Source organism: Gracilinanus agilis, chromosome 3 (assembly GCF_016433145.1).
Source record: "Gracilinanus agilis isolate LMUSP501 chromosome 3, AgileGrace, whole genome shotgun sequence".
NCBI classification, from domain to species: domain Eukaryota; kingdom Metazoa; phylum Chordata; class Mammalia; order Didelphimorphia; family Didelphidae; genus Gracilinanus; species Gracilinanus agilis.
In genome coordinates, this window is record NC_058132.1 from 637,391,659 (window position 1) to 637,417,335 (window position 25,677).

The window sequence follows — 25,677 nt, forward strand, 5'->3', positions numbered from 1 at the left end:
ATAACAGAGTAGTTGAGCAGTTCTGAAAAGGGCTTGGCAAGCCCTCACACCAGTGGTATTGGTCCCCCCTGCACAACCCATATACATAGTAAATAACTTTTGATTGATTTCAAAATAAATGTTGTGTAGGCATCTCAAACTTCACATACTCAAGATAGATCTCATTAGCCCCCAAACCTAGCCCTTTGCCACATTTCTCTGTTTCCTTCAAAAATATCACTATTCTTCTGATTGCCTGGGTTTTAACCTCAGTATTATTCTTGACTCTCTCTCAACCCACATATCTAGACCACTCCTCCTCATTAATAACACTGTAATTCAGGTTTTCCTTCATTCTTACTTGGACTTTTGCCCTTCCTTTCTCCCTCCTTCTCTCCCTTCCTCCCTTCCTTCCCTTCCCTCTAGGTGAGTTGCCCAGGGTCACATACCTGGTGCAGTCTAATTGGTCTTCCTGCCTCAAGTGTATTCCCTCTCCAAATAATCATTTATATAGCTGTAAAAATTACTTGATTATATTATTCTCTTACCCAGTAAAATCATGTCTCTAGGATCAAATATAAACAGCTATTTGGCATTTTTTTTAACCTTTACCTAATATATTAGAATCAGTTACTAATTATTGGTTCCAAGAGCAATAAGAACTATGCAATTGGGCTTAAGCATTTTGCCCATGGTCATACAGCTAGGAAGTGTGAGACTTGAAGATCAAGAGAACTAGGAAGGACTTTTTGCAGAAGATGAAACTTGAAGGAACCTGGGTGGAGATGAGTTATCTGGAAGGGAGTAGTTTATGAAAGACTAGAAAGGTTTGAAGAAGGAGAAGCTTTCAGAGCCAAATAGAAGATTTTATATTTGGTCCTGGAGGTGATAGGGAGCCAATGAAGTTTGGTAATAGGGGAATGACATGATCAGACTTGCGATTTAGGAGGATTAACTTGACAGTTGAGTGGGGAAGGTTTTGGAGTGGGGTGAATCATGAGGAAGAAAGACCAATAAGCAAAATACTTCAGTAATAATATAGGTATGGGGTGATAATAGCCCATCTCAAAATGATAGTAATCTCACTGGAGAGAAGGGGCTTATGTAAGAGTTGTTAACAGAGGGAGAAATGACAAGATTTGACAACTTGTCAAATACTGGAGTGGGTATTTGAACACGGGGCAGTTAAGGTAGCACAGTGGAGAAGAGCATTGGGTTTAGAGGCAGGAAGATCTGATTTCAAATTTGGTCTTAGACACTTACTAGCTCTGTGATTTTGGACAAGTCACTTAATCTTTTTGCCTAGGAGGCAGCTAGGTGGCTTAATGGATAGAATACTGGACCTGGGACAGGAAGATCTGAGTTCAAAAGCAGCCTCAGACACTTAAATAGCTGTGTGACCCTAGGCAACTCCCATAACTTCTTAAGTTAAGAACTTAAGCTAAGAACCTTAAGTTCTCCGTTTGCCCTAATCCACTAGATAAGGATATGACAAACCACTCTTGTATCTTTGTCAAGAAAAACCCCATGAACAGTTTGGTCCATAGGATCATGAAGACTGGGACATGAACAAAACAACTGAACAAAAAAACTAACTATGAGGATGACACCTAGAGGTTTTGATTTTGAGTAGCTGAGACATTGGTGGCACCTTCAGCAGTAGAAGGGAAGGAAGAGGAAATATTTTGGCAAAAAAAAAAAAAAGAGAGATCAGTTTTGGGCATGTATTTTATTTTATGCATTTAAAAGCATTATTTTGGGAAGGAGTACTTACCAAAGGGATCTATGAAACAAAAAACAAGAACCTCTGGTTTAGGGAAAGCTTTTTGGCTTATTATCTGGAGAAGGTCTAGGACCTTCCTGGAAACATACTTATTCCCTATTTAAGTCAAGCATTAGTAAATAGCTAATACAGTGCATTATGTAGATTCATTCTATTTCCTTTATCATTGACTGTGATCCAAATGGTCTTCAGGTTTTGTACTGGTATATGGATTATTTTCTTTTAGAATCTTAGCTTTAGGAGAAAAGAATTTACAGTATAAGGAAACTTTGATGAAAACCTTTTTCTATTATATGTCTCATAGATAAATTGCCCAAAAGAATGGTGATTATAGTGGTATAATTGAGATTTAAAAGCTTTTCTTTATCTGTTATCAGATTATTTAATATATTTACATTTCCCATAAATTGGTATATTAGGTTTATATTAGCTAATGTAAAATGATCATACTTTTTTTTACCTTAACTAAGAACAGGAATTTTTTTTTTTGTGTTATGGCAGTCTAGTGAAGCCTATGGACTCCTTCTCAGAAAAATGTTTTTAAATAATTGAAGGAAATGACAAATTTCAGTTACAGGTTAGTGAAAACAGATATAATTTTTTTCCCATTCAAGTTTAGGGAATCCTCTGAAACCCATTCATATTCCTCAGGTTAAGACCAACCCCCTCATTTTTCAGCATTAGAACCCAAGGCCCAGGAAGCTTAAATGTATTGTATGAACTTAGAATTGTTAATAAGCTTGTGGGTAAGTGTGGGTTTGAACCTGGGTCCTCTGACTCCTAAGCTAGTGCTGTTTCTACTACATACATATTAAATTTGAGATGGCTGTATCATATCAGAAACAGATGACCTATATCTTAGATATGTTAGATGTGCTAAATTGGAGCACACAAAAGAGATGATAAGATAAACTATTAGTTAATTTGATTAAAAAGAAGAGATCTAAATGATCAGTGTTAGAAATGAAAAAGGAGAATTCTCAACCCTACGAGGTAGGTGCTATTATTATCTCCATTTTAAAAAAAAACAAACAACTTTTACTTTCTGTTTTAGTATCAATTGTAAGACAGAAATGTGGTAAGGACTAGGCCTATGGGGACTTGCCCAGTATCACACAGCTAGAAAGTGTCTGAGATTTGAATCCAGGTCCACCTGATTCATTGGGCTATCTAGCTGCCCCTATTATCTCCATTTTACAGGTGAGGAAACTGAATCTGACAGAGATGAAATAACTTGGTTATAGCTATAGTTAGTGTCTGAGGCCTGACTCCAGGCCCAACACTATCCACTGAACCACCTAGCTGCCTTTGCTTTCTCCCGCTAAAAAAAGTCACACACAAACACAGACCTTATCCTTAAGGAGCTCACAGAGACAACATGCACATGATCATGTACATAACAGGATACATTGAGCGTAAATGGAAGGAGCATGATTTATACCAGCTCCAGCAACCTGATACTTTGGGACCTGATGGGATCAGATGCCTACAAGGTGAGTGTCCCATTCGTAGAGAAGCTCAGGATCCAGTCAGATGGGCAGGGCCTTATCCTGGGGACACTGGTCTTTTCATTAATGAGGTATTCTAGGCTTCTGACATTTACCTCACACTCTGCCATGTGACTCTTCTAGTCTTTTTAACTATGTGGTGACTCCACTACTGAATCACTGAGCTCCTTTAACTCCTCAAGTTAGGATGATGAGCTAGCCTAGAACCCACACTTCTAGAAACCTACCCATCCTTATGATGGGGGATATGACTGAATCCACTTGATACAAACATTTCAACTGTTATTCCCAGAAAATGTATAGCAGCTGGATTTTTACTTTGTAGTTTAATAGCAGAAATGCTTGCTCAAAGCTTTGGCATATGCTATTTTTTGGGCTCAGTGATTCAGTGCTGTGAAGAAAAAAACATGAGTTCAGTTACGCTTGAACCTTGCTAATTAGAAATATTAGGATTTTATATTCCTTTTTGTAACTTTTTTCAGATTGGAATTAGTTTAAGGCTCGAATGATATTTGATTTCTGAACTGAATAAGAGGAATAAAATATATTGGCATGGGAATACTAAGTTAAACTCTGTATTTCAACACATTTTGGTTACCTTGAGATTGTTCTTTATGAAATAAAAAATTCTAAAATTTCATATGTAAATGAGCAGCTAGTGGCACAATGGACAGAACTCTAGACTGAGCCAGGAAGACCTGAGTTCAAACATAATCTTGGATACTAATTGTGTGGCCCCAGGCAAATCATTTAACCTTTATCTCATGACAGTTTTTCTCAGTTGGAAAATGGAGATGATAATAACACCTACCTGGAACAATCATTGTGAGGATTAAATGAGAAAATATTTGTAAAAAACAATTAGCACAGTTCTTGACACATAGCCTATTATGTGCTATATAAAAACTTATTTCCCTCTCCCTTCATCTTCCCCCTTAAAAAAAAAAAAAACAGCCAAAAAACTAAGCCCTATGGAATGTTTATTACTTTGGGGGAGGAGAAAATCAGCTTGAGAAATGCATGTTATTTATAGTCTTAGAATTTATTTTTTTAAAAACACATTCTCCAGCTTACACAGCTGGTTAAAAATAAGGGGAGTTTTGAAAGAGAGAAAATTACTTGTTGAAAGATTAGAAGGTTTGAAATAGCCACTTTGTGAAGACTGAAACTTAAAGTCAATCAGGGAAGATAAAAAGATTTCCATGTAGTTTTAAGAACCCAGTTGAGATCAGGTAACATAAATGTGGAGTGGGTTGAGTGTTATTTTGGTTTTCCAAAGGAGATGGGCTGTGGGAAAGAAAGAAAACAAATTTTTGTTTGAAAAAGTAAAATAAAGATTTTTTAAAAATGCTTATTATTGATTGGTTCCATCTATTTTAATCTATTTTCACTTGAAAGATATTCAGTCTTTAATATTCTTATTCTCATTCTATAGGGAAAGGATCATGCTTTCTATTCTTTTGTATTCTTCCCTATCTCATTCCACTACCAATATCTTTTAGATATTTCTAGAATAAGAGCACTTAAGGAATGGATTTAGCTACTCTCTGAGTATAGTTCTCTTCCTCTTGGTATGTATGAAATATACTGAAAACTGGAAGTTTGTCTTCTGGTATACATACCCACAGCCTTATACCCCCAGAGAGACTTATGTATGTCATTAATGGTTTTTTTATTCCAGTTCTTCAAGGATCCATGTTTTCCCTGGTATGATTATTCTTTCCATCAGTACAGACTATCTTCCTGAGTTGAATCTCAAAAACTAATCATATGATGGTTAACCTTCTGGTAATGGGCCTTTCCTATACCTAGACTGTAGCTCACAAGACAAAGATTAGATTGTCAAGTTCATACTGTAATGAGCATTGCAGCAGTTCAGGCCGAACCAAAGGCACATCTGACTGGGAGTCCTTTTGATGGCCTTGATGAAAAAGAAGGACTATCATATACAGAGGCCAGAGTAAAGAAGGAAAGATCAGGGAATAATGTTGAAGGAAGCTAAAATACAGAGGAAGGAAAAAGGCTTATGGCAAATGAATGGCCCCCTATTTTCTCAGTAAAGAATGAGTTCACAAATCCTTCACAGCTTGTCCTCTTTGGGTATAACTTTTGTGAATCCAGAAACACCTCTAAGATCTATGCATTATAGAGAAATAATACTCTGGAAGAGAGCAAGAATTTAGTGGAAGTTAATAGAAGAGAGTGAAATTTCTACATCCCAGAAGTACATATTTTCATTTGTTTTTCTCATGAAAATGAATTTTTGTGGCACTTGATACTTTATAAAGTACTTTCCATAGATTATTTCTTTGGAGGCTCAAAACATTCAGAGAGGAAGAAACCAAATTTCAAGGAGATAAAAGGGACCTGGATGTATGCTGTGAAGTATCAGAGGCAGAATCTCAACCTGGGGCTTTTCTTACTGCTTTAGGGATTTACTAAATATGATGTGACCAAATACTGATGTTTTGCAAATGTTGTTCTGTGTTTTTCCTCAGAGGCCATATTGTTTTGGTTCCAGAGTTTAGCCTTCCTCTAGAATACTACCTAATACCATTCCTCATCATAGTCGGCATATGCCTCATCTTGATTGTCATCTTCATGGTAGGTAATTTTAAATACTTTTAAAAAATAGGATCAAGAATTAGGAAAATGCAGAATGATATTTTTTCCCCTATAGGAATAATGTGCCTTATATTGTCCATCTTTAAATAGTTCCTCAATACACACAATATATTCTAAATTAATCAACCAGTCAATAAACAACTAAGTAGTTGGTAAAGCAGGACATGGTACATGAGAGAAATGAGGTCTGCATAATATCAAAGGAAGCTGAAATACAGAGGAAAGAAGAAAGCTTATGGCAAATAGCCCTTATTTTCTTAGTAAAGCATGAGTTTAAGTTCTATCTGTTGGAGAAGGGGGATGTTGTAGTAAACTGAGACTGGAGACAGTTTTGGACAAATGGTAGAGGTAGTATAATAGAGAATCAGAGAGGAGAGTTGGAGCTATGTGAATAGAGATTTGAGAATTGATCTTTTGTACATAGTTTAGATCGTGGTTATGATATACTAATTCTGATACTGTTGAGTAGAAGAATTTAGATATTTAGTAAATTTTCAAGTAGGAAGTGTAGTTATTCTCCTGTACTACAACATAGTCTTCTAAGAAAATTTCAATTAAAAGGAAATAGTAACTCAAGAGAATTTAATCCATTATTTAATTTTGCACTATTCAGTTGTAAATTAACTAAGACATCCATATTGTTTCTTTAACAATGTCTATAATCAAGAAATATTATTTCTTTTCTGTTCGTTTCACCTGTTTTATCTTGGTTATGTGGATAATCTGTGAACAAAGATATATACTCTATGTTCTATGATCTAGTTGTATAGCTTTGGTCAGTATTCAACACTTATAATTAAGAATTATGTAAGGATTGTATCATTGTTTGAATTTTTATGACCCCATTTTTTATCTGCTTTTCTGGAGTTAGAACATGGGTCAAGTAACTTTGGTATGATCCATCTGATCCTTTTTTATTAGTGAGAAAGGAATCCTGGGGGTAACTCACTATCTTCCTTGAGTTGCCTTATTTCCCAGGTCCTGAGATAGAAGATGATGATTTTACTTTAAAATCTGTCAATCAGGATGCTCCTTGAGTCAGGATCCTGTTTGACATAACAGTGATCCTTTAGACCTGGCCTAAACCCATCTTATCTAATCTGGAGGGTCACTAAACACCCAGGACCCCAAGGACATCCTGTTTTTCTGTGTCAAGAAGTCTCCAGCTCAGTAATATTTACTGACTACCCATTTCCCTTTCCTGGCCCTGCTGAAACCATAATAATCCAAGACTTAAGCCAGGAACTTTTAGTAGTGATGCTGAGTATGTCTCAGTATACATGTCTCTCTCTTCCTCGATAAAATTTATCTGTCGCCTCAAGTGAGCATTTTTTTACCTTTGCTTTAAGGGTCCCTGGACACTAGCAGAGACCCCGTTTGACTTTCCTGGTGGTAGCTATAGGATCAGTAGACTGAGAGTGAAGTGCTGAATCCTTGATCTGGCTAAGAAACTTGGTACTAGAAAGGGCCGGTTGAGCTCTTTTCACCGTTGGGACTTTGGTCTGTGTGTACTGCCCTCCCTCCCTGATCCCTGAACCTCTTGGCTTTTACTCAAGTTCATATATTGAGGAAGAAAATCATAGAAGTCCTATGGGCACTAAAGAACAAAGTGAGAATTCATAGGTTAAACTAAACTCTTAAAAAAATAACAACAACCAAAAAAAATCTTCTTTCTTAGAATCATTACTTTATATTGGTTCTACAGCAAAAGGATGGTAAGGACTAGGCATTGGGGGTTAAGTGACTTGTCCCGGGTCACACAGCTAGGATCATGTCTGAGGCCAGATTTGAACCTCAGACCTCCCATCTATAGGCCTGGCTCTCTATCAACTGAGTCACCTAGCTGCCCCCACTAAGCTCTTTTCTTGAAAAAAGAGCTGAACTTAGCCAGTAGTCTTTGGATGTTCAGGAAGTTACTTTTGGTTTTCTCATTCAAATTGCTGTCCCGTTAGGGAAATTATCCATAGATTGGAAGGAAAATTTTCTGAACTTTGGCTTTTTCATGGGCAACAAAAACATCTAAAGACAAGGATGGATTCCTCTCTCCTAGATCCCTCTACCCTACATGCATTCTTCTAGTCATTGCCTTCCATTTGGCCTGGACTGCTGCGAATTCTTATTCCATTGGCAACAGTTCACTTGAGACTGTCCGTGGCATTGTTGGAAACATGGGGGAACCTTTGACAGGGACAAATTGAATTACCTTAGGAAGAGGTTAGATTATGTGGGTCAAAAAATTGAAGTTCCCAGAGTAGGATCCTTTTAACAAATGACTCCTCAAAATTACAGAGTGGGAAGCATCTGTAATCTCTCCTGATGGTTAAATTAGAAGATTAAATTGGAAAAAGATGAAGAAGCCTCATAAATACTGACTTTTAAATCTATAGTCCAGACTTTACTGAGGGCAACCAGAAGGCAATTGGGAAAAACTATCAGTGTCTAGTTTGAGAGTGAGTTCAGGGCCCTACAAGCCTATCAGACCCATCCTGTTAAACCAGAGACTGTCTTCCCTTCTCTCCTGGAGACTCTGGGCATATCTTTTCTCTTCCTCCTCCAAATCAGAGGAGGGAGGTGGGGCATATAAGGCTCTCCCTTTCCTTTGCCCTTGGTCTAAGCTAGAACTCTGTGCTATGGGAAAAGATTTTCCTCATGTGCAGGAGGATCCACTTTTTTTTGGGGGGGGGGGCTTGGAAATTTGCAAAACTCTCTATAAGGGTGGCCAAACCAGATTAAAAGGTAAATTATAAATGTAAAAAAGGAAATGTTTAACAAAAATAAATAAAAATACAATGTAACATAGATAATGTTATTTTACGGCTTTCTAAATCAATATGTAGCTTGCAGGGATCCATTTCTATTTGAGTCTGATAGTACACCATGTTAATTACTCACTGCTGTGTAAAAAATATGACTAGAACAATAGATTGAAAAGATTCATCGTTGGATTACCAAACAGTTGTTATCTCTACCGAGAATTAGCAACATGTTTATATTTTAGAAGCAAGGGGAAAAGGCATAGATAAATCTTGCAGTCTGAAATACTAAGTGAGTACCTGCTTGTCATTTTTCATCACTGTGCAAGAGTGTAGGCGATAGATAAGGGCAAGGGAACATATTTTTTTCCTTAAGATGATTCTGCTTTTATCACTGCAAGCATCTCTTGCCATAGGCATTTTAACAGATAAGGATATCAGTTTGACCAAAATAATCAGCTTTTTTCTCAAGATTCGATTTTTTTGCCTTACGTTGGATCAGGTAAGAAACTATATTGTATCCACAGAGGAAATAATAAAAAAGATATGTAGTAGATATTTATAATGCCGTATTGAAGATAAAGCTAGTAAATTCACTGGGCTTAATATACAGTGTATAATAATTAACTTAGAAATTTTAGCTTTTCACTTAATTTCTTTTAAAATTTTAAAAGGAAACACATAAAATCTAAATATGTAAAAATAAAATACTAGGGAAAAGATTTCCCCCTTATTTTTATATTGCATATTTTACCCTGTAATTTCCCGCTCACCCAGTTTTTTTGAGAAGTTAGTAATTTGGCTCCCTTTTTTATCATGTTAAGAGAATAGATACTTTGAAATTCAAGGTAGGTCAATCCATTTATCTGCTCTCCTTCCCACAGAAGAAAAATATCTTTTGAAACAATTATACAATTGTATTTTGAATAGATTTAAATAGGAATTCTGCCGAGTTCAGAGTATTGTTGACTGATTTCAGTCATCCTGCTAATTATTGATGTAAACCATCCATAGTTTTTTCTGATCTCCACTCTATATTTTTTTCATCTCTCCCATTTATAATCTGTACTTAAACTATGATCCATATATAATATAAAATGCTATATTGTGTAATCACATTCCTTGATTTAATATTTTGATCCTGCTCTTTGTTTTCCCATGCATATGTGTATTTATCATGGAATGTTGATTTTTGATAATAGAAGATAAAGAGGTTTAGATCTACCAGTTTATTTTAATTGTTAACATACCACTTAACCCTCTCTCATATAATTAAATGTGTTTTGGTGAAAATGCATTACAAACACTGTGGCGAAAATTTATTAGCGGAGATGCAAAAAAGTAAAACAAAGTTTCGAAGCCGAAAAGAAATAGGTTTATTGAGAGAGGGCCAGTCTCATAATAAAGCTGGACTCTGGTTAGCAACTGAAGACCCAGAGCCTTATGAGTGGCCTCCGTAACTATCCCAAAACTTGTACAAAAGATGCAATAATTTTTCAGATATATTTATAGTTAACCTAAGAATGAATCAGATAAAATGTTTGAATCACAACTTCACATAGTAGAACATAGGGTGGAAAAATGTCAGAAAATTTTGTGTGCTGTATGATTCTTCTTAGAGATGTTTCTTTCAGAATTAAGTGATCACTGTTTTTAGAAATGTTTAATATTTACAATTGAATACTTCTTCAGTTCCAACAGGACTGAACTATTGAGTACTAATTCAGTTCCAAAATGACTAAACTACTAAAAAATGTTGAATCTCTAAAAGAAAAAAAAATGCTTCACGTAGAATCATATGTGATTCAGATACCAAAAATACTCCAGATAAAATTAAAACTTGATTATTCTCAGAAAAGTTTAAGATTTATGATCATAAAATAACTAAATTGTGAAAAAACTGCTGACCTAATATAACAAAATAACTGAATTTTGGAAAATCTGCGGATACTCATATAATTATGAGGGGGGAAGGGGATTTCACATTCACAACACCTTGCAGTTTGTGGTGATTTTGAGAAAAGAAATGTTTATGTTAGCCATTATATTGTAGTGATCAAGTTGAATAGCATGTGTAATCACTGGCCAGAAACATAATGGTATCATTTTTAAAAGATGAAAATTTTACTGAGTTTTGCCCAGGAGAAGCATATTAGAATTTCATTGTAAGTTCCATTTTACTGCTCCCACCTCTACATTTCCTCCATTATTTTAGTTTTAATCTATAAGCTATACATTATCCAGATTTGCGTGTTGTGGTACATATATTTAAAATACTTATTATTAAGTTAAATATATCAAGGACTGTGGAAAACTAATCACTAACGTAACTTAATATTTTATTAATTTTAACTTCTTTGCAATCACTTAAGAAAACTAAAAAATAAGAAATTTATTAGAATTGTATATACTAATAAATGTATATTTTATATATATAGTGATATATTTATATATATAGTGATATTTTTGCATTCTTTTCTGTTAATTTTAGATCACAAAATTTGTGCAAGACAGACATAGAGCTAGAAGGAATCGACTACGTAAAGATCAACTTAAGAAACTTCCTATACATAAATTCAAGAAAGGCAAGTGAATGTTTTCTATTTTCCATATGGTCATCTTTAGGGCTTAAAAGCATTACAGTGGGATATCAATGTTCATTCCTTAGGAACCTCCTTTTAGGGAATATGGACCTTTGGATAGTTTGTTAACTGAACCCCATTGAACTGTGTACTAAGGTAGTTTCATTTTATATAAAATTCCACTCAGTAACAAATAGTATACTGAGTATAAATTTTAAAAGAATGTGGACTATCAGACAGCCTCTCCCATTATTTGTGATTATTATTTTAAACTTTTTATTAGTTTTTATTTTAGAAGTATTGATCATTTGGTGGAGAAAATTTTTTTTAAGTTGGGTGTCAGATTGTTACATATTACTGCTCTATCGCTTTTATACATTCTGGTCTCATGCTCTCAACCCATTTCTACTGGTATGTCAGGTTCCTAGAGATTTACATCTTTTCTCAGGGTTCTAGGGGTACTTTCTAATTGTACTGTTCTAATATTCCACACCCCAATCTAATATATTCCTTCCATCATCCATCCATTCATTCCCCAATATCATTTGCCAGTGCCAGTTAATATATGTTCAGCATCATTTTTAATCAGTTGACATTGGAGTATTATTAATAAGCAGTTAGCATCAATTGCTTTTACAAAGTGGTATTTATTGAAAAGCTATAGCAGGACCCAGAATACAAAAATTTCTTCCCAAATTAGGGCATACTCTTCTCTTCATCATCTCAATTCTTAGGAGACTGGAATCCAAACTTAAAATGGCTGCTACTAGCTTTTGTCTCACACAGTGACTTAATTGTGTCAGGCATAATTTGATGGATTAGTGGAATACTATTGTGCAATAAGGAACGATAAACTGCTTGATTTCCATGCAAGTTGGAAAGACCTCCACAAACTGATGCGGAGTAAAATGAGCAGAACCAGGAGAACATTGTACAGAGTAACTGAAACGTTGTGGGACAATCATATCTAATTGACTTTGCTACTAGTAGCAATGCTATGACCCAGGACAATCCCGAGGAACTTAGGAGAAAGGATGCTATCCACATCCAGAGAAAGAATTGTGGGAGCAGAAAACATTTGATTTATCACTTGTTTATATGGGTATTAGACATGGGATTTTGTGTTTTAAAAGATTATTGCAAAAATGAATAATATAGAAATAGGTATTGAATGATAATACATGTATAGCTCAGTGGAATTGCTTATTGGCTCTGGGAGTGGGGAGGAAAAAGGGGAGGGAAAGAACATAAATCATGTAACCATGGAAAAATACTTAAGTTAAAAAAAAAATTGATGGACTAGCCATTCCCTTCCTGGCAGGGAATTTGGGTTTCTTAGGTGTTATATGAGTTCACCACGGGGCTAGGTAACATATAGATTCTCTTTCATTTGTGGCAGCTATGTCATTCTTTGCTTTCCCAACATGTTTGGTGGCTACCCAACCTTTCCAAGTTCACAAGTTTGCAGCCTGGTCCATTACATATATGATAATCATACATCTAATGTCACAAAAGATTAGATGCAGCAGAATTTGAAGAAACAAAAGTGCTATCTATGTATTCATGACCATGTGTCAGGTAGTCCAGTTGTGGATTATAGCCTATTTGTGTTACCTATCTCTTAACTCAGAGGCTTATGGACATTCTCTGTCACTACCTGGAAAGTCAAAACTTGATTTTTTTCTGTTTATGACTTTTCTATATATATATACTTATTTTTCGCTTAGGTAAAAGGCTTTTTCTTCATGTAGTTAGCAGGAAAGAAACAGAGAATACTCTAGTATGTTCTCTCTTTTTTTAATAAAACATTTTTTTTATTGATTAATTAATTTAGACTATTTTTCCATGGCTACATGATTCACATTCTTTCCCCTATCCTCTTCCCTCCCCCTCCCAGAGCCAACGAGGAATTCCATTGGGTTTTACGCATATCATTATATACCCATTGAACCATGTGATCAATCAAGTTTTTCTTCTGCATTTCTACTACCACAATTCTTTTGCTGGATATTGGATAGCTTTTTTTCTCATAAGTCCCTCAGGATTGTCCAGGATCATTGCATTGCTACTAGTAAAGAAGTCCATTACATTTGATTGTGCCATAATGTATCCGTCTCTGTGTACAAGTTCTCCTGATTCTACTTCTTTCGCTCTGCATCAATTCTTGAAGGTTGTTCCAGTTCACATGGAATTCCTCCAGTTCATTATTCCTTTCAGCACAATAATATTCCATCACTATCAGATACCACAATGTGTTCTGCCATTCCCCAATCAATGGACACCCCCTCATTTTCCAGTTTTTTGCCACTACAAAAAGCGTGGCTATAAATATTTTTGTATAAGTCTTTCCCTCTATTATCTCTTTGAATATGTTCTGAAGTAGAGGGCAGGGACCCCATTCCACCTTCTGTGAAGCAGACTTACCAAGACTATTTGTGGATTGCAAAGCAAACTGGGCACACTCTTAAGGAACACTAGTAATGACTTGAAATGAAAAATGGTATAAAAGACAGTATCAGAGGCTTAATTAACCCAAAAAAAGAGATGGGAAGGTTATATAAAGAACATAAATGACAATAAGTGTGCACCTTCGTAGAATCCTCCAAAGTAGAAACCAAACTAGAGAAATCTGACCAGACAGTTTTATGGAATCCATTTTGGAAAATTTATAGAAAGATAATGGATGAGAATCTTTGACATGAAAAAGGCATAGAGTTTTCAGTCTTTACTGAATGGAACAACCATACAGAACCAAGTTATTTTGGGTTAGGTCTTTATAATCTTCATTTGGAAATAGAATCATTATTGGGAGGTACACTGTAAAAATAATAAGCAGTGAATTGATTATGGATATAAACTGCTTGCTGTGCTTCCAAAGTATCTTTAGTTTATATAAGTGAAGTGAAGCTCATAAGAGGTCGTAAGTGAACTTCTCTTTAGAGCCAGGCACAAGGACACTAAGGAGACTCTTGTTATACAAAAATAAACTATTCATTGAGAATATAAGGATATAAGAGGATTTCTAACTCTAAGGGATTCTAACTCCACCCAAAATAAAACTCCCTGGTTCCACAAGGAACCATTTCTCCTATTTCCACAGGCTATATCCTTTCTGATCTGACTAACCCAAATTTTTCCTATTTTACAATAAACTAACACTGTTTTCCTTATAAGAAGTGTATAACTCTTAATTTTGTCTCCACGTTATAAAAATAACAAAGGCCAGCTGGCTGAGCCTTAGCAAGAACCAAGTTAGGACTCTGAGCCTTAGTCAACTCAGAGTCCAAATCAAAGACCAGTCTTTGGTCTTTTCAGAGATAAAACAATCTATGAAACAGCAATAGAAAGTCACTAGTGTTTCCCAAGTTGGAAAAGGAAATCAATTACCTCCTTCAGACTTTTTCTCTCTTTTTTCCTTCTACCTTCAGACAGTGAGGAGAGAGAGAAAAAAGATGTCACCTGCTCCCAGCACTCAGAGAGAGCCATTCCCTCAGAGCAACAGCCACACCCAGAGAGAGTAACTGCCACAGAAAAACCATTACAGTCAACATTTGATACTGACACTGTCTCAGATCTTTTTCAAACTCTAATTCTTTCTCAAGCCAGCTTCTCCACTTCTTATCTCTAAATGAATATTAACAGACTTAATTTCTAATATCATCCTTATAAGTAGGAAGAGAGGGGGGGAAAGTGGTGTGCTAAGGAGGTAAAAAGAGAGAAAAGAAGTTTTGGAATACCTGTAGAGATTTGAGACAGAGACATTAGGTCAAGAATTGCTTTGCTGGAGTGAAGACCCAATCAGCACAAGCTTCATGATGATTCACTTCCTCCAGCTCTTTCAGAAGCATGTTAAATTGAAGTAGGAAAGGTTGATGTTTGGAATAATCCAAAACTAAGGTTTGGCAAGGATATGATAAAGAGTTCCTTAGTAGTGTAAAGTTGAACTGGTTAAGCAAAGAGTAGAAATTGGGAAGGGAAGAGAATTCAACTCCAGTGTAAGAGTAATGGCCTAAAAAAATACTAACAATGAAGGGGGTGGAAGAATTTGTGTATTTGGTAAGACCATGAAGAATAGGTTTAGAGAAGAGCTAGACTGATAGTAAATGAATAGATAAAGGAATTTAGGAGTTGTAGGTTATAGAAGTAAGTGATGGCAAAATTAGCAGTGTAACCATCCATCCCTTTGTGTAGCTGAAGTCATCATACCTAGGAGATTGTGTGGTCAGACATGTAAAACAATCAGTAGAACCAAGGAATGAAAGAAAATGCAGGAAGAGATTGTTTTTTCTAGTGTCAGAAGCTATAGAAGGATCAAGAAGGCTTCCTGGATATCCAACCTAATGGCTACCTGAACTGAGATAGGTTACTCCAGAGAAAATTTCAATTGTAGACCAGTCAGTAAACATTTAAGTACTTACTTACTGTATGCTAGGGAGAGGAGGGGGAATAAGCAAAAGTACTTGACTTAGGGATATGGTGGGGAAGAGATGTCCTTGAGTAATTGAGAAATGAGGAGGAGATATTTTGTGTTGAATTTCTTTTCTAAGTGGTTGAGAGTTCATGGCTCCATTCTTCTCTCAGAAGGGCAGGAACCAGGTGTGAGAAGTAGAATATCAAAGGGCTCATGAGATATTATAGGATGATGAAGTTCATCCAATAATGAGCTTCCTGGCCGATGGTGGAAAAGTCAAAGCTGTCCCAGAATAGTGTAGAGAGGTGAGAAATGAGGAGGACCAGACCAAATAATGATAAAAAATGACAGCATGAATGACTTTTACTCTTGACCTGCACAAAAAAATTTTATCCCACCATCAGCAGGAAAGGAGGCCACCAAGAAAGTTAATACCAACATTAGCAAATAAGCACAAACTTCCCAATGTTATCAGAAAAGGGTTGAAGAGGCAGTACTAGTGTAATACACTCACAAAAATGACCCAGAATGCTTATGAGCCTATACCTGGGCCCTTGGGGAGCAATAACCAGGGCAGATATAGCATCCACTAGGGCTTTACTGTAGTACTTAGGCTATGAAAGCCCCTGGGTGCTTTATTTAATAGGGGGTAGAAGAAACAAGAGTCCCTACAGAATATTAGCGTCTCCAAAGGGCATTGAGGGAATTAAGTAAGAAAAACAGTGGACACTTGGGAATAGATTATTTCTGTTCTGAAAGTTTTAATAGGAATAAGGGAGAGGAAAAGTAATATACTAGCACAGACAGAAGGAAGAAGGGAGTAGAATTTGCTATTTCTTATAATGGGGTTTATTTAAATAAGAGTATACAAACATGAAGAAAAAGGGAAAGGGGTATGAGAATGGCCACCAAATGTATTTTAATATTATCTGGAACAGAAGGATTTACATGCTTACATATATAAGCACACACATACACATACCATTTTGGTGTAGAGATATATCAGACTCCAACAGGGAAGCAGTTAGAAATGGGTGGGAGTGGATCAAAAGGAAGGCCAATACCTTGCAAGTGAAGTAAACTTCATCAAGAGGATTTTAAGAAGGAAAGATTTGGAATCCAAGGTTGTGTTTATCATGAGGGGAAGAAATGAATAAATATCTTCCTCTTCTCCTTGAAAATATAAAAGTAAAAAAGTTAAATATAAAACTTTACATCTATAAAAATCACTCTATGATATATAATGCATCTGATTCTTCTTCATTCACAGTATCACCATCATAGCTTAGGCTCTTGTCACTTCTCTCCTGATCAATATTTTTAAAATGAATCCTTTAAATTTTGTTTTTTTATGTTGCCTGCATTTCCATTTCCAGTTGTATTTCCAAGTCTGTCCAAACTCTCACTCAGAGCCATCTCTCTTTTTTAAAAAATTTAAATCTAAAAAATCTTTTCCATGGTTACATTATTCTTGTCTTCCTCCCCTCTTCCCTCCCCTATACCAGAGCTGACAAGCAGTTTCACTGAGTTATACATATATTGTCACTCAAATCCTATTTCCATATTGTTCATTTTTGTAATAGAATAATTTTGCGATAATCTTTTAAAACCAAAACCTCAAATCATATACCCATATAAACAACTGATAAATCATATGCTTTCTTCTGGATTTCTACTCCCACAGTTCTTTCTCTAGATGTGAATAGCATTCTTTCTCATAAGTCCCTCAGAGTTGTCCTGGATCATTGCATTGCTATTAGTAACAAAGTCTGTTACATTTGATTGTCCCACAGTGCTTCAATTACTGTGTATAATGTTCTCCTGGTTTGGCTTATTTCATTCTGTATCAGTTCATATAGAAATCAAGCAGTTCATCATTTCCCAATAGGATCACAGGGGGGAATGTATAGTTGGAAAATCGTGAACCCCTAAAACTACATTACCCAAAATTTCTTTCTGTATTACCCACAATGCTTTCCCCTTTGTGTACATTTGCATCTTAACCTATTGTTTTATAAGTTCTGAAACTCCACCTTGCTCTTCTCTTCTTTTGCAAGCAGGCTGGGTTTTAGCTAGTATCTTTTTTTACTTTAATTATTATTAAAAAACTTAAAAAATATAATACTTAAGTTATTGTATATTAAATTTAATCTCCACAATTCTTTATAGCACAGTAGTATTCCATCATCATCATATACCAGTTTGTTCAACCATTCTCAATTTTGTCACAACTCTGCCAACTTTTATTATTTTCCTTAATGTCATATTAGAGCCATCTCTTTTAACAAAAATTATAAAAGAAGAAAAAAAAGTAGTTCCACAAAACTAACAGAGCCTGATAGTGTTCCATAACCCCCTTCTCTACCCCTTCCACTGAAAGTACATTTTTTCATCTCTTCTTCTGAGATAAGCAATGGTCATTAAAATTAGAATTTAGTTTCATTTTTAATTTATATTTACTTTAACTATTGCATGTGTTGTCTTCCTGAATCTTTTATTCAGTTTTCCATTAGTCCTTTAATTATCCTAATGCTTTTATGTTTAAAAAAAATTCTACTTTTTAGATTAATTTAACAAATACTAATAAAGGGACATCAGGATAAGAAGATCATATAGGAAATCACTTTATTTAAAATATATAATTCAGCATGTTACTTTTAGAGCTATCTTTCTTGTCTGTTTCTCTCTGAACTTCCTTTTCTTCTTTTTATCTTCCTCATCCCTTTTTTTGGAGTGCTTCCCAGCCTGGGCTTTTCTTATATTTCCAACCTTCTTACACATTTTTTATCTCTAAGCACAGTCTACCCATGTGGATCTCTGCACTGTTCTTCCTACAGAAATGCTCCATCTCCAGTCTCTGTCGTTGTACTGACTGATTTCTATACCTGGAGGTACTCCTTCCTCACCTCTACCCATTGAAATCTCTAATTCCCTTCAAGTCTCAGCTAAAGTGCTGTCTTCTGTTCCTCTTCCTCCCAACTGCTTGTACCTTCTTTCCCAAAACTACCTTGTTACTCTCATCTTCATGCTGACCATTTTCTGCTCTTCTACCTTCCATATCAGACCTCCAGAGACCATACCTGGGTGGGGCTAAGTCATTCACCATTGAACTTGCTGAGACTATTGGTGTTCCATTGCCCCAGCCATCACTATTGTAATTTTTTTGGTTATTCATCAAATTTGTTTTTTTAATCAATTAAAGTAATACTTTCTTCCTCTGTTTCTACTCCTCTCCCAACGAGAAAGAGAAATAGACTATCTGGCTCAGTAATGTATTTTTTAGTTTTGTGGAACTTCATGTATAGTCAAGCAAAACAAATTTCCTCATTTAACCGGGGTCCAAAAAAATGTATTTCCGTTTGCATTTGGAGTCTGTCTTCTCCCTATGAGGAGATAGGCAGCATGTTTTGTTATGCCTCTGGAATCACATTTGTTCTTTGTGTTGATTAGAATTCCTAAGTCTTCAAAATTTTTTCTCCTACAGGACAATTCCAAAGGACTTAGGGTAAAGAATCCTATCCACCATCAGAGAAATAACTGTTGAGAGTCAGATGAAGATCAAAACTTACATTAGTTTATTTTTGGTTTTATTTTTGAGGTTTGGGCTTTATATGAACATTCTTTTACAACAGTGATCAATATGGAAATATGTTTTGCTTGTTAATACATGTAAAACCCTTATCAGATTGTTTACCATCTTTGGGAGTGGGGAGGGAAGAGAGGAAAGGAGACAATTTGGATCTTATAATTTTGGAAAACGTTGAAAATTATTAATATGATTGGGAAAATAAAATGTTCTTCCAGTTCTGCTCCTTTTGCTTTATTTCAATTCATGCAAATCTTCCTTTTTTTCTCTGAAATCATCCTTTTATCATCTCTTATATCACAGTGATACTCATTACATTTTTGCTCAGTTTATGGGCAACCCCCTCAGTTTCCAATTCTTTGGGACCACAAAAAGAGTTGCTATAAATAATTGTGTACTTCCTTTGTTAGAGGTTTATGTGCTTAAAGCTAATCTCATTTAATTTACCTCCTCTTTTATTCTCCTCCTTCATACCCCTTTCCCTTCTGTGTCCCTGAGTGAAATGTCTTTCTGTGTATACACACACACACACACACACACACACACACACACACACACACACACGAAAGTGAGTTTCAAGTGTTGCCTGTTTCCCCTACACATCCTTTTAGACCTTTTATTTGAATACTCCAGTTATATGAGATGATTTCCCCTCCTTTGAACCCCCTCCCCCAATATCTTCCCAGTGTAGCCCTTTTCCTCTCCCTTTCCATTCCTTTAAGATCATCATGACATTACCAAACCATTCCTACGCCCTTCATTTAGGTTCAGAGAGGACAATGTGTCATCTCCTAATATTAGAATGTAACAATTTAATTTTGTTTAATCCTTTGTGATTTTTCACTAATGTTTACCTTTTTGATGTTTCCTTTGACTTCTCTATGTAATTCAGAATTTTATATCTCTTTTTAGAAATCCTTTTTCATTAAAGGTCCATTTTTTTCTTCTGTAAGAAAATATTCAGCCTATATTCTTTGCCACCTGGAATGTCATATTCCAGGAACTCTGCTACTTTCTCATGGGGGCTGCTAAATCTTTTCCAATTCTGACTGTGACTTCTTATTATTATTTGATTTTTTTTCTGGCTGTTTCTATTTATTTTTCTTTGACCTATAAGCTTTGGATTTTAGTTATGATGTTTTTGTGGAGCTTTCATTTTGATGTTTCTTTTGGGAGTAGGCAAGTTGATTCTATTTCTACTTTGCCCTCTCATTTTAAGATATTTGGGTAGTTTTCTTTTAGCACTCTTTTTTTTTGGTAATGCATTTCAGCTAATCTAATGATCTATCAGGTCATTTAAAAATGCTATGAGATATACCTTACATTTTCTTACATTTTTTTCAGGTTTTTGATTTTTTTAAAAATAATTCTTTATGTCTCATGAAATCATTAGTGTCATTCTCTTAGAATTTTGTATTTTTAGTGTGATGAATGAATGAAGGTTCTACACAGAGTTGACCTAAAACCAGTAAGAGAAAATTTAATAGGACTAAAAGGGAGTCCTTTATGTAAGACAGGATACTATCCTTGAAAAAATAGTGGACCTGGAGTCCTGATAGCTTTTATTAACACTAGTTTTTATGACCATGGGCAAATTTCTTATTTTGCAATGCTACATTTTTCTTATAAGCACCTACCGTATTTACTCCATTCAAATTCACCTGTGATGTTTCTATAGACCTAAAAACCTCACCCTTAAGTTCACACTTAAGCCAAGATGGACTAATAATCTTGTCTTATTTACTAGCTCTATGACTTTCCAAATTTGATTTAGAATATTTGAATGCATACACACCCACTATATACATATGTACATGTGTATGTTTTTTATTTAAAAAAACAAAACAAAATTTAAAAAAACTTTGAAATTGCCCAAACATTTTCCCAAATGCTTCCTCAAGATGGAGTATAGTTTATAAATTATTGTTAGATGGCACAAATCATAAGGTAGAATCAGCAACACCATAATGTAGTCTTATTTACATTTGCTTTTATATTTTACATCTGTGACTTTTATGTCTCTTTTTCTCAGATAGAAGCACAACTTTAAGACTATTACCTGTGGTTAACCATGGCATTTTAAAGTAATGGTGTTCTTTTATTTTCCCTATTCATTTTAATATTTTGTTTTCTTAACTTTTTTCTTTTATAAAGCATCATCCTTTTTTTTTTTTTTTTTTTGCTAGTTGTATTGCAAATCCTCACCTTTACAAACTTATTACTTGCAAACTGTGTCTTGCCTGAGATTTCTTATAACCCGGTCCCTAGTTAACAATCCTCATCTTGCTTCCTGCTTCTCCCTTCTTAAGCCACTCACATACCAAGTTTAGGGATAGGGTTCCCTATTGGTCCCTATTGATACTATTCTTCTTGGCTGTCCACAATTTACTGCTTCCTGTTCTGCATCGGCTTTTCTCACTTCTCTCTCCATATCCAAGTTCTTTAGAAGCATAATGAGAGGCCTAGGCTACCCATTCCAACAAATAATTTGTTCAGACAGGCAAACTGAGGCACCCTCTGTTCTGGTTTCCCATTTAGGAACCCATCTGTGTACAGCAGTGGTGGTCTGGCTACTATTCAAGAGACTGGGAAGCTGTCGATTACAATATAGTTGTTTATTGAGAGAGAAAGAGAGAAAAACCTGAGGAAACATCCCTCACATCCTTGACCTGCTACATACTTCATTGGAACTCCCTTTCCAACTCCCAGATTCAATTAGAGCACTCTCTTTGTCAGTTAGAGGTTCTAATTTACGTAACCTCACAGATTCTGTTGGAACATTATGGTCAGGGTTTGGTTAGAGCTTCTAATGTGCATATTCACTCAGAAGACAGACCCAGGGTGGTATATGGTACCCAGGGTGAGGGAGAAAGCACAAACTTATTAACATCTTAAAGTATCAACTTGAAGGACACATCCCACAATCCCCAAAATACTTTGTATAGTAAAGACATAATTTGTTTCTGTCTCACTCAGACCTTTGTATTCTGGATGGGTTGAGGCAGTCCTAGGAGAGACTATTTTTACTGGGTCCTAGGCATATTGATGTTGGATATATTAACTATTACCTTGAGAATAACACACTAATTTCTCACTCCACATACAGTCTAATATGTAAACATCCAAATTTATTAAATTAAAAGATAATCATAGAGATCCTTATGTTAAAATATATTTAAATTATAACTTGATGCTAAACTTAATTCAATTTAAGAACACATAAGTCATTCTAGAACTGATATGGCAGTGCTATTTTTACATAGCCACAATATTTTTCAGTATACCTAAATTTTAAATCATTTGTTATTCTGCATTTTTGAAGTAGACTATATCTTTGTACTATTATGAATTTAGTTATTTTAGTATGAAACATGCTGCATTAAATTTCGATCATAAACCATTTATACCCAATGCTTTTTATTTAGGAGAACATTTAGTAGTAGTTTATTTAGTAGAATGTCAAGTTCCCGAGGATAGGGATAGTTGCTTTTTTATCCCCTTTGCATCCCTTTGTGCCTGGTACATAGTAGACACTTAATATTGAATAAAATAAAATAAATTATTGTTTTAAATGTAAATCAGCTGCTAAAGTAGTGAATATTTGAAAAATACCTTTGTAGCCATAGAAAATAATTTTCACTATGCATGAATATATTTAACCAAGAAATTTTATTTATAAAACAATTATAGTTATTTCAATATAAGCCATATTTTTGGAAATTTTAGTCCTACTACTTGATTGTTTCTTTAGCTTGCCTCTTATTTAAGCATCAAAACCATCTTTTTTAAGACAAATGATGATTATTAAAAGTTTGATGGTATTGTCTTAACTAAGAAGATAAATTCTTTTTTTTTGTCAGACTTGTAACGATTAAAAATGATAAAGGCTGATATTATGAGGAAAAGTAATATTTTAATTACCATGGCCATGTTAGTAAAATATATAAGACCACGTGTCTGGCTATTTAAAAAATCCTGCCTCTGCCATTACATTCTGTACCTTCCCTACTCCTTTCTACGTTCCCCAGGGAGCCTGCTCAGGTAGCAAAGAGGACTCTTCACATCATCTAGGTTATAGTTATTTCACCCAGATTTTTTTTTGTGTGATTTTAGTTTTCTTGATTTTAAGACACCATTTCTAGCCAGTTATAGCTCTGTGGGAGCTAGAGAATTAGCATTTTTCCTTCTTTTGGGGTGAGTGAGGCAAACAATTGATAGGAGCATGGAGGCTGCAAGAAAACCACTTTCACCTCATGTCTTAAAGGTTTCTAGCATCTCCATCTTGATTTAGGCTTGATATTTAATCATGTTTATTCCTTGTTCACATTGGGAAATGCATAGAGCAAATGTTTTCCCAGTAGTCTTGAATATGTTTAAGTATGCCTTTTGTTTTTAAGGAAATGTTTGGTAACAAAATTAATGGGGAACGGATGAAGATAACAAACATTTCCACTGATGAACCTGTAGTACTTACTGATTTACTAGTGTCTGCCTGACTTAATGACTAGATACAGGGAAAGGAAAAACAGGTCAAAGATGGCGTATGTGGTTCTAATGATATTTATTTGTCCTGTTACTTTTAGTAGTCTTAAGTGGTATTTTTTTTTTAAGCTGTTACCTTCCATATTGGAATCAATATTGTGAATTGGTTCCAAGGCAGAAGAGAAATAAGGGTTAGGTACTGGGGATTAAGTGACTTGCTTAGGGTCATACAGCTAGGGAGTGTCTTGAGGCCAGATTTAAATCCAAGACCTCCTTTCTGTAGGCTTGGCTCTCAATCCACTGAGCCACACAGCTGCCCCCCATACATGGTATTTCTAAGATAGAGCATAGAATGACTGAGATATGGGAGTTATTAAAAGTTAAAAGTTTCCTCTACAAAGTAGAAATTTTCACAATGTACTTTGGGAAATATTGCTAAGTGCTAAAGTAAAACCGAAAAGATTTTACTTGGTGTGCTTCTGGGGTATGTTTTACCTGAAATGTATAAATATTTAATATTGACAGATTAGAGTATGAACAGGTGCAGTTTATTTAGACATTGTGTGAGTATAATATTATCTTTTATGAGGTTTGCATATGGGATGAAATTGATCTTATCTTTCCTCAGTGTGACTAGTTTAACATGAAACTTAAGGTGATTTTTGCTTAATGGAAAATCATGACTCATAAAAGTCTGTGTTATCTTTTTCCTGAACTTTCAAAATAATCATAGTGATTAACTTAAGGTGCTCTACTACTTTAGATTCAGAATGTAGGAGATATAATATAGATTATCTACTTATTTACAACAAAGGACAAACAAAATAGGCCATAATCAGTTTCTTTGTGTGACAACTAGAATTAGAAATATTAGAATTGGAAATAAAGAATTAAAAGGTAAAATAAAAACATGCAGACTATACAATAAGGAACTTTTACTTAGCACATATAAATAGTAACACTCCAATTATTTACCAATATACTTGTTTTTGTTTTTGTTGTTGAATTTTAAATTCTGAGCTGTCCCTCTCCAACCTTGCGTTTCACAAGGTCGCCATTTGATGTCTACTTAAAAGTTCCTTCTCTGGAGATAGATAACTTTTTTCTTTCATAGGTTCTTTGTGGTTAATTTGAATGTTTTTATCATTCATAATAGCTTAGTTATTCAGTTATTAGTTATTATTTAAACGATGTTGCTCTTTTTTTTTTTTAATCCCTACCTTCCATCTTGGAGTCAATACACATTATTGACTCCAAGGCAGAAGAGTGGTAAGGGTAGGCATTGGGGGTCAAATGACTTGCCCAGGGTCACACAGCTGGGAAGAGGCCAGATTTGAACCTAGGACCTCCCATCTCTAGGCCTGGCTCTCAATCCACTGAGCTACCCAGCTGCCCCCTGTTCTGTAATTTTTGAGCTCATTAATTTTTCTACTCTACTAAGTAACAATAATGCTAGTTTTTACTACCAAGTACAAATTAATTGGTTAAGAATACATTTCGAATTAGATATATGGATCAGAGAAGAATTTAGGACCAAACGATATATAGAGAGCATTAATAAAATGTAAAAATGGGTATTTTCTTATATCGTAATTATGTTATATTAAATATACAAACAAAACAAATACAACCAAGATTATAAGGAAAGCAGAAAGCTGCGAAAAATTTTTATAGCAAGTATCTGATAAAGGACTAATTTCTCAAATACTATAGAGAATCAAGTCAAATTTATAAAAATAAATGCCATTCTCCACTTGATAAATGGCCAAAGGATATGAACAGACAGTTTTCAGATGAAGAATTCAAAACCATTTTTACTCATAAAAAATGCTCCAGAACCACTTGTTTGGAGAAGTGCACATTAAAACAACGCTGATATTACCACTTCATTCCTATTAGAGATTGATTGATATGACAGAAAAGAAAAATGATAAATGTTGAAGGGGATGTGGGAGAATTGGGGCACTA

At 35.0% G+C, this 25,677-nt stretch overlaps 1 protein-coding gene across 2 annotated transcripts in view; it reads left to right on the forward strand.

Annotated features, from left to right (window-relative positions):
• Positions 1 to 25,677, forward strand: part of RNF13 (ring finger protein 13) — a 117,075-nt gene that overhangs the window by 85,210 nt on the left and 6,188 nt on the right. For both annotated transcript variants that reach the window (XM_044670848.1, XM_044670850.1), the window contains 2 exons: positions 5,769 to 5,874; positions 11,140 to 11,233. In XM_044670848.1, coding sequence (XP_044526783.1) covers positions 5,769 to 5,874; positions 11,140 to 11,233 — 200 coding nt within the window. The remainder of the gene's footprint in view (positions 1 to 5,768; positions 5,875 to 11,139; positions 11,234 to 25,677) is intronic.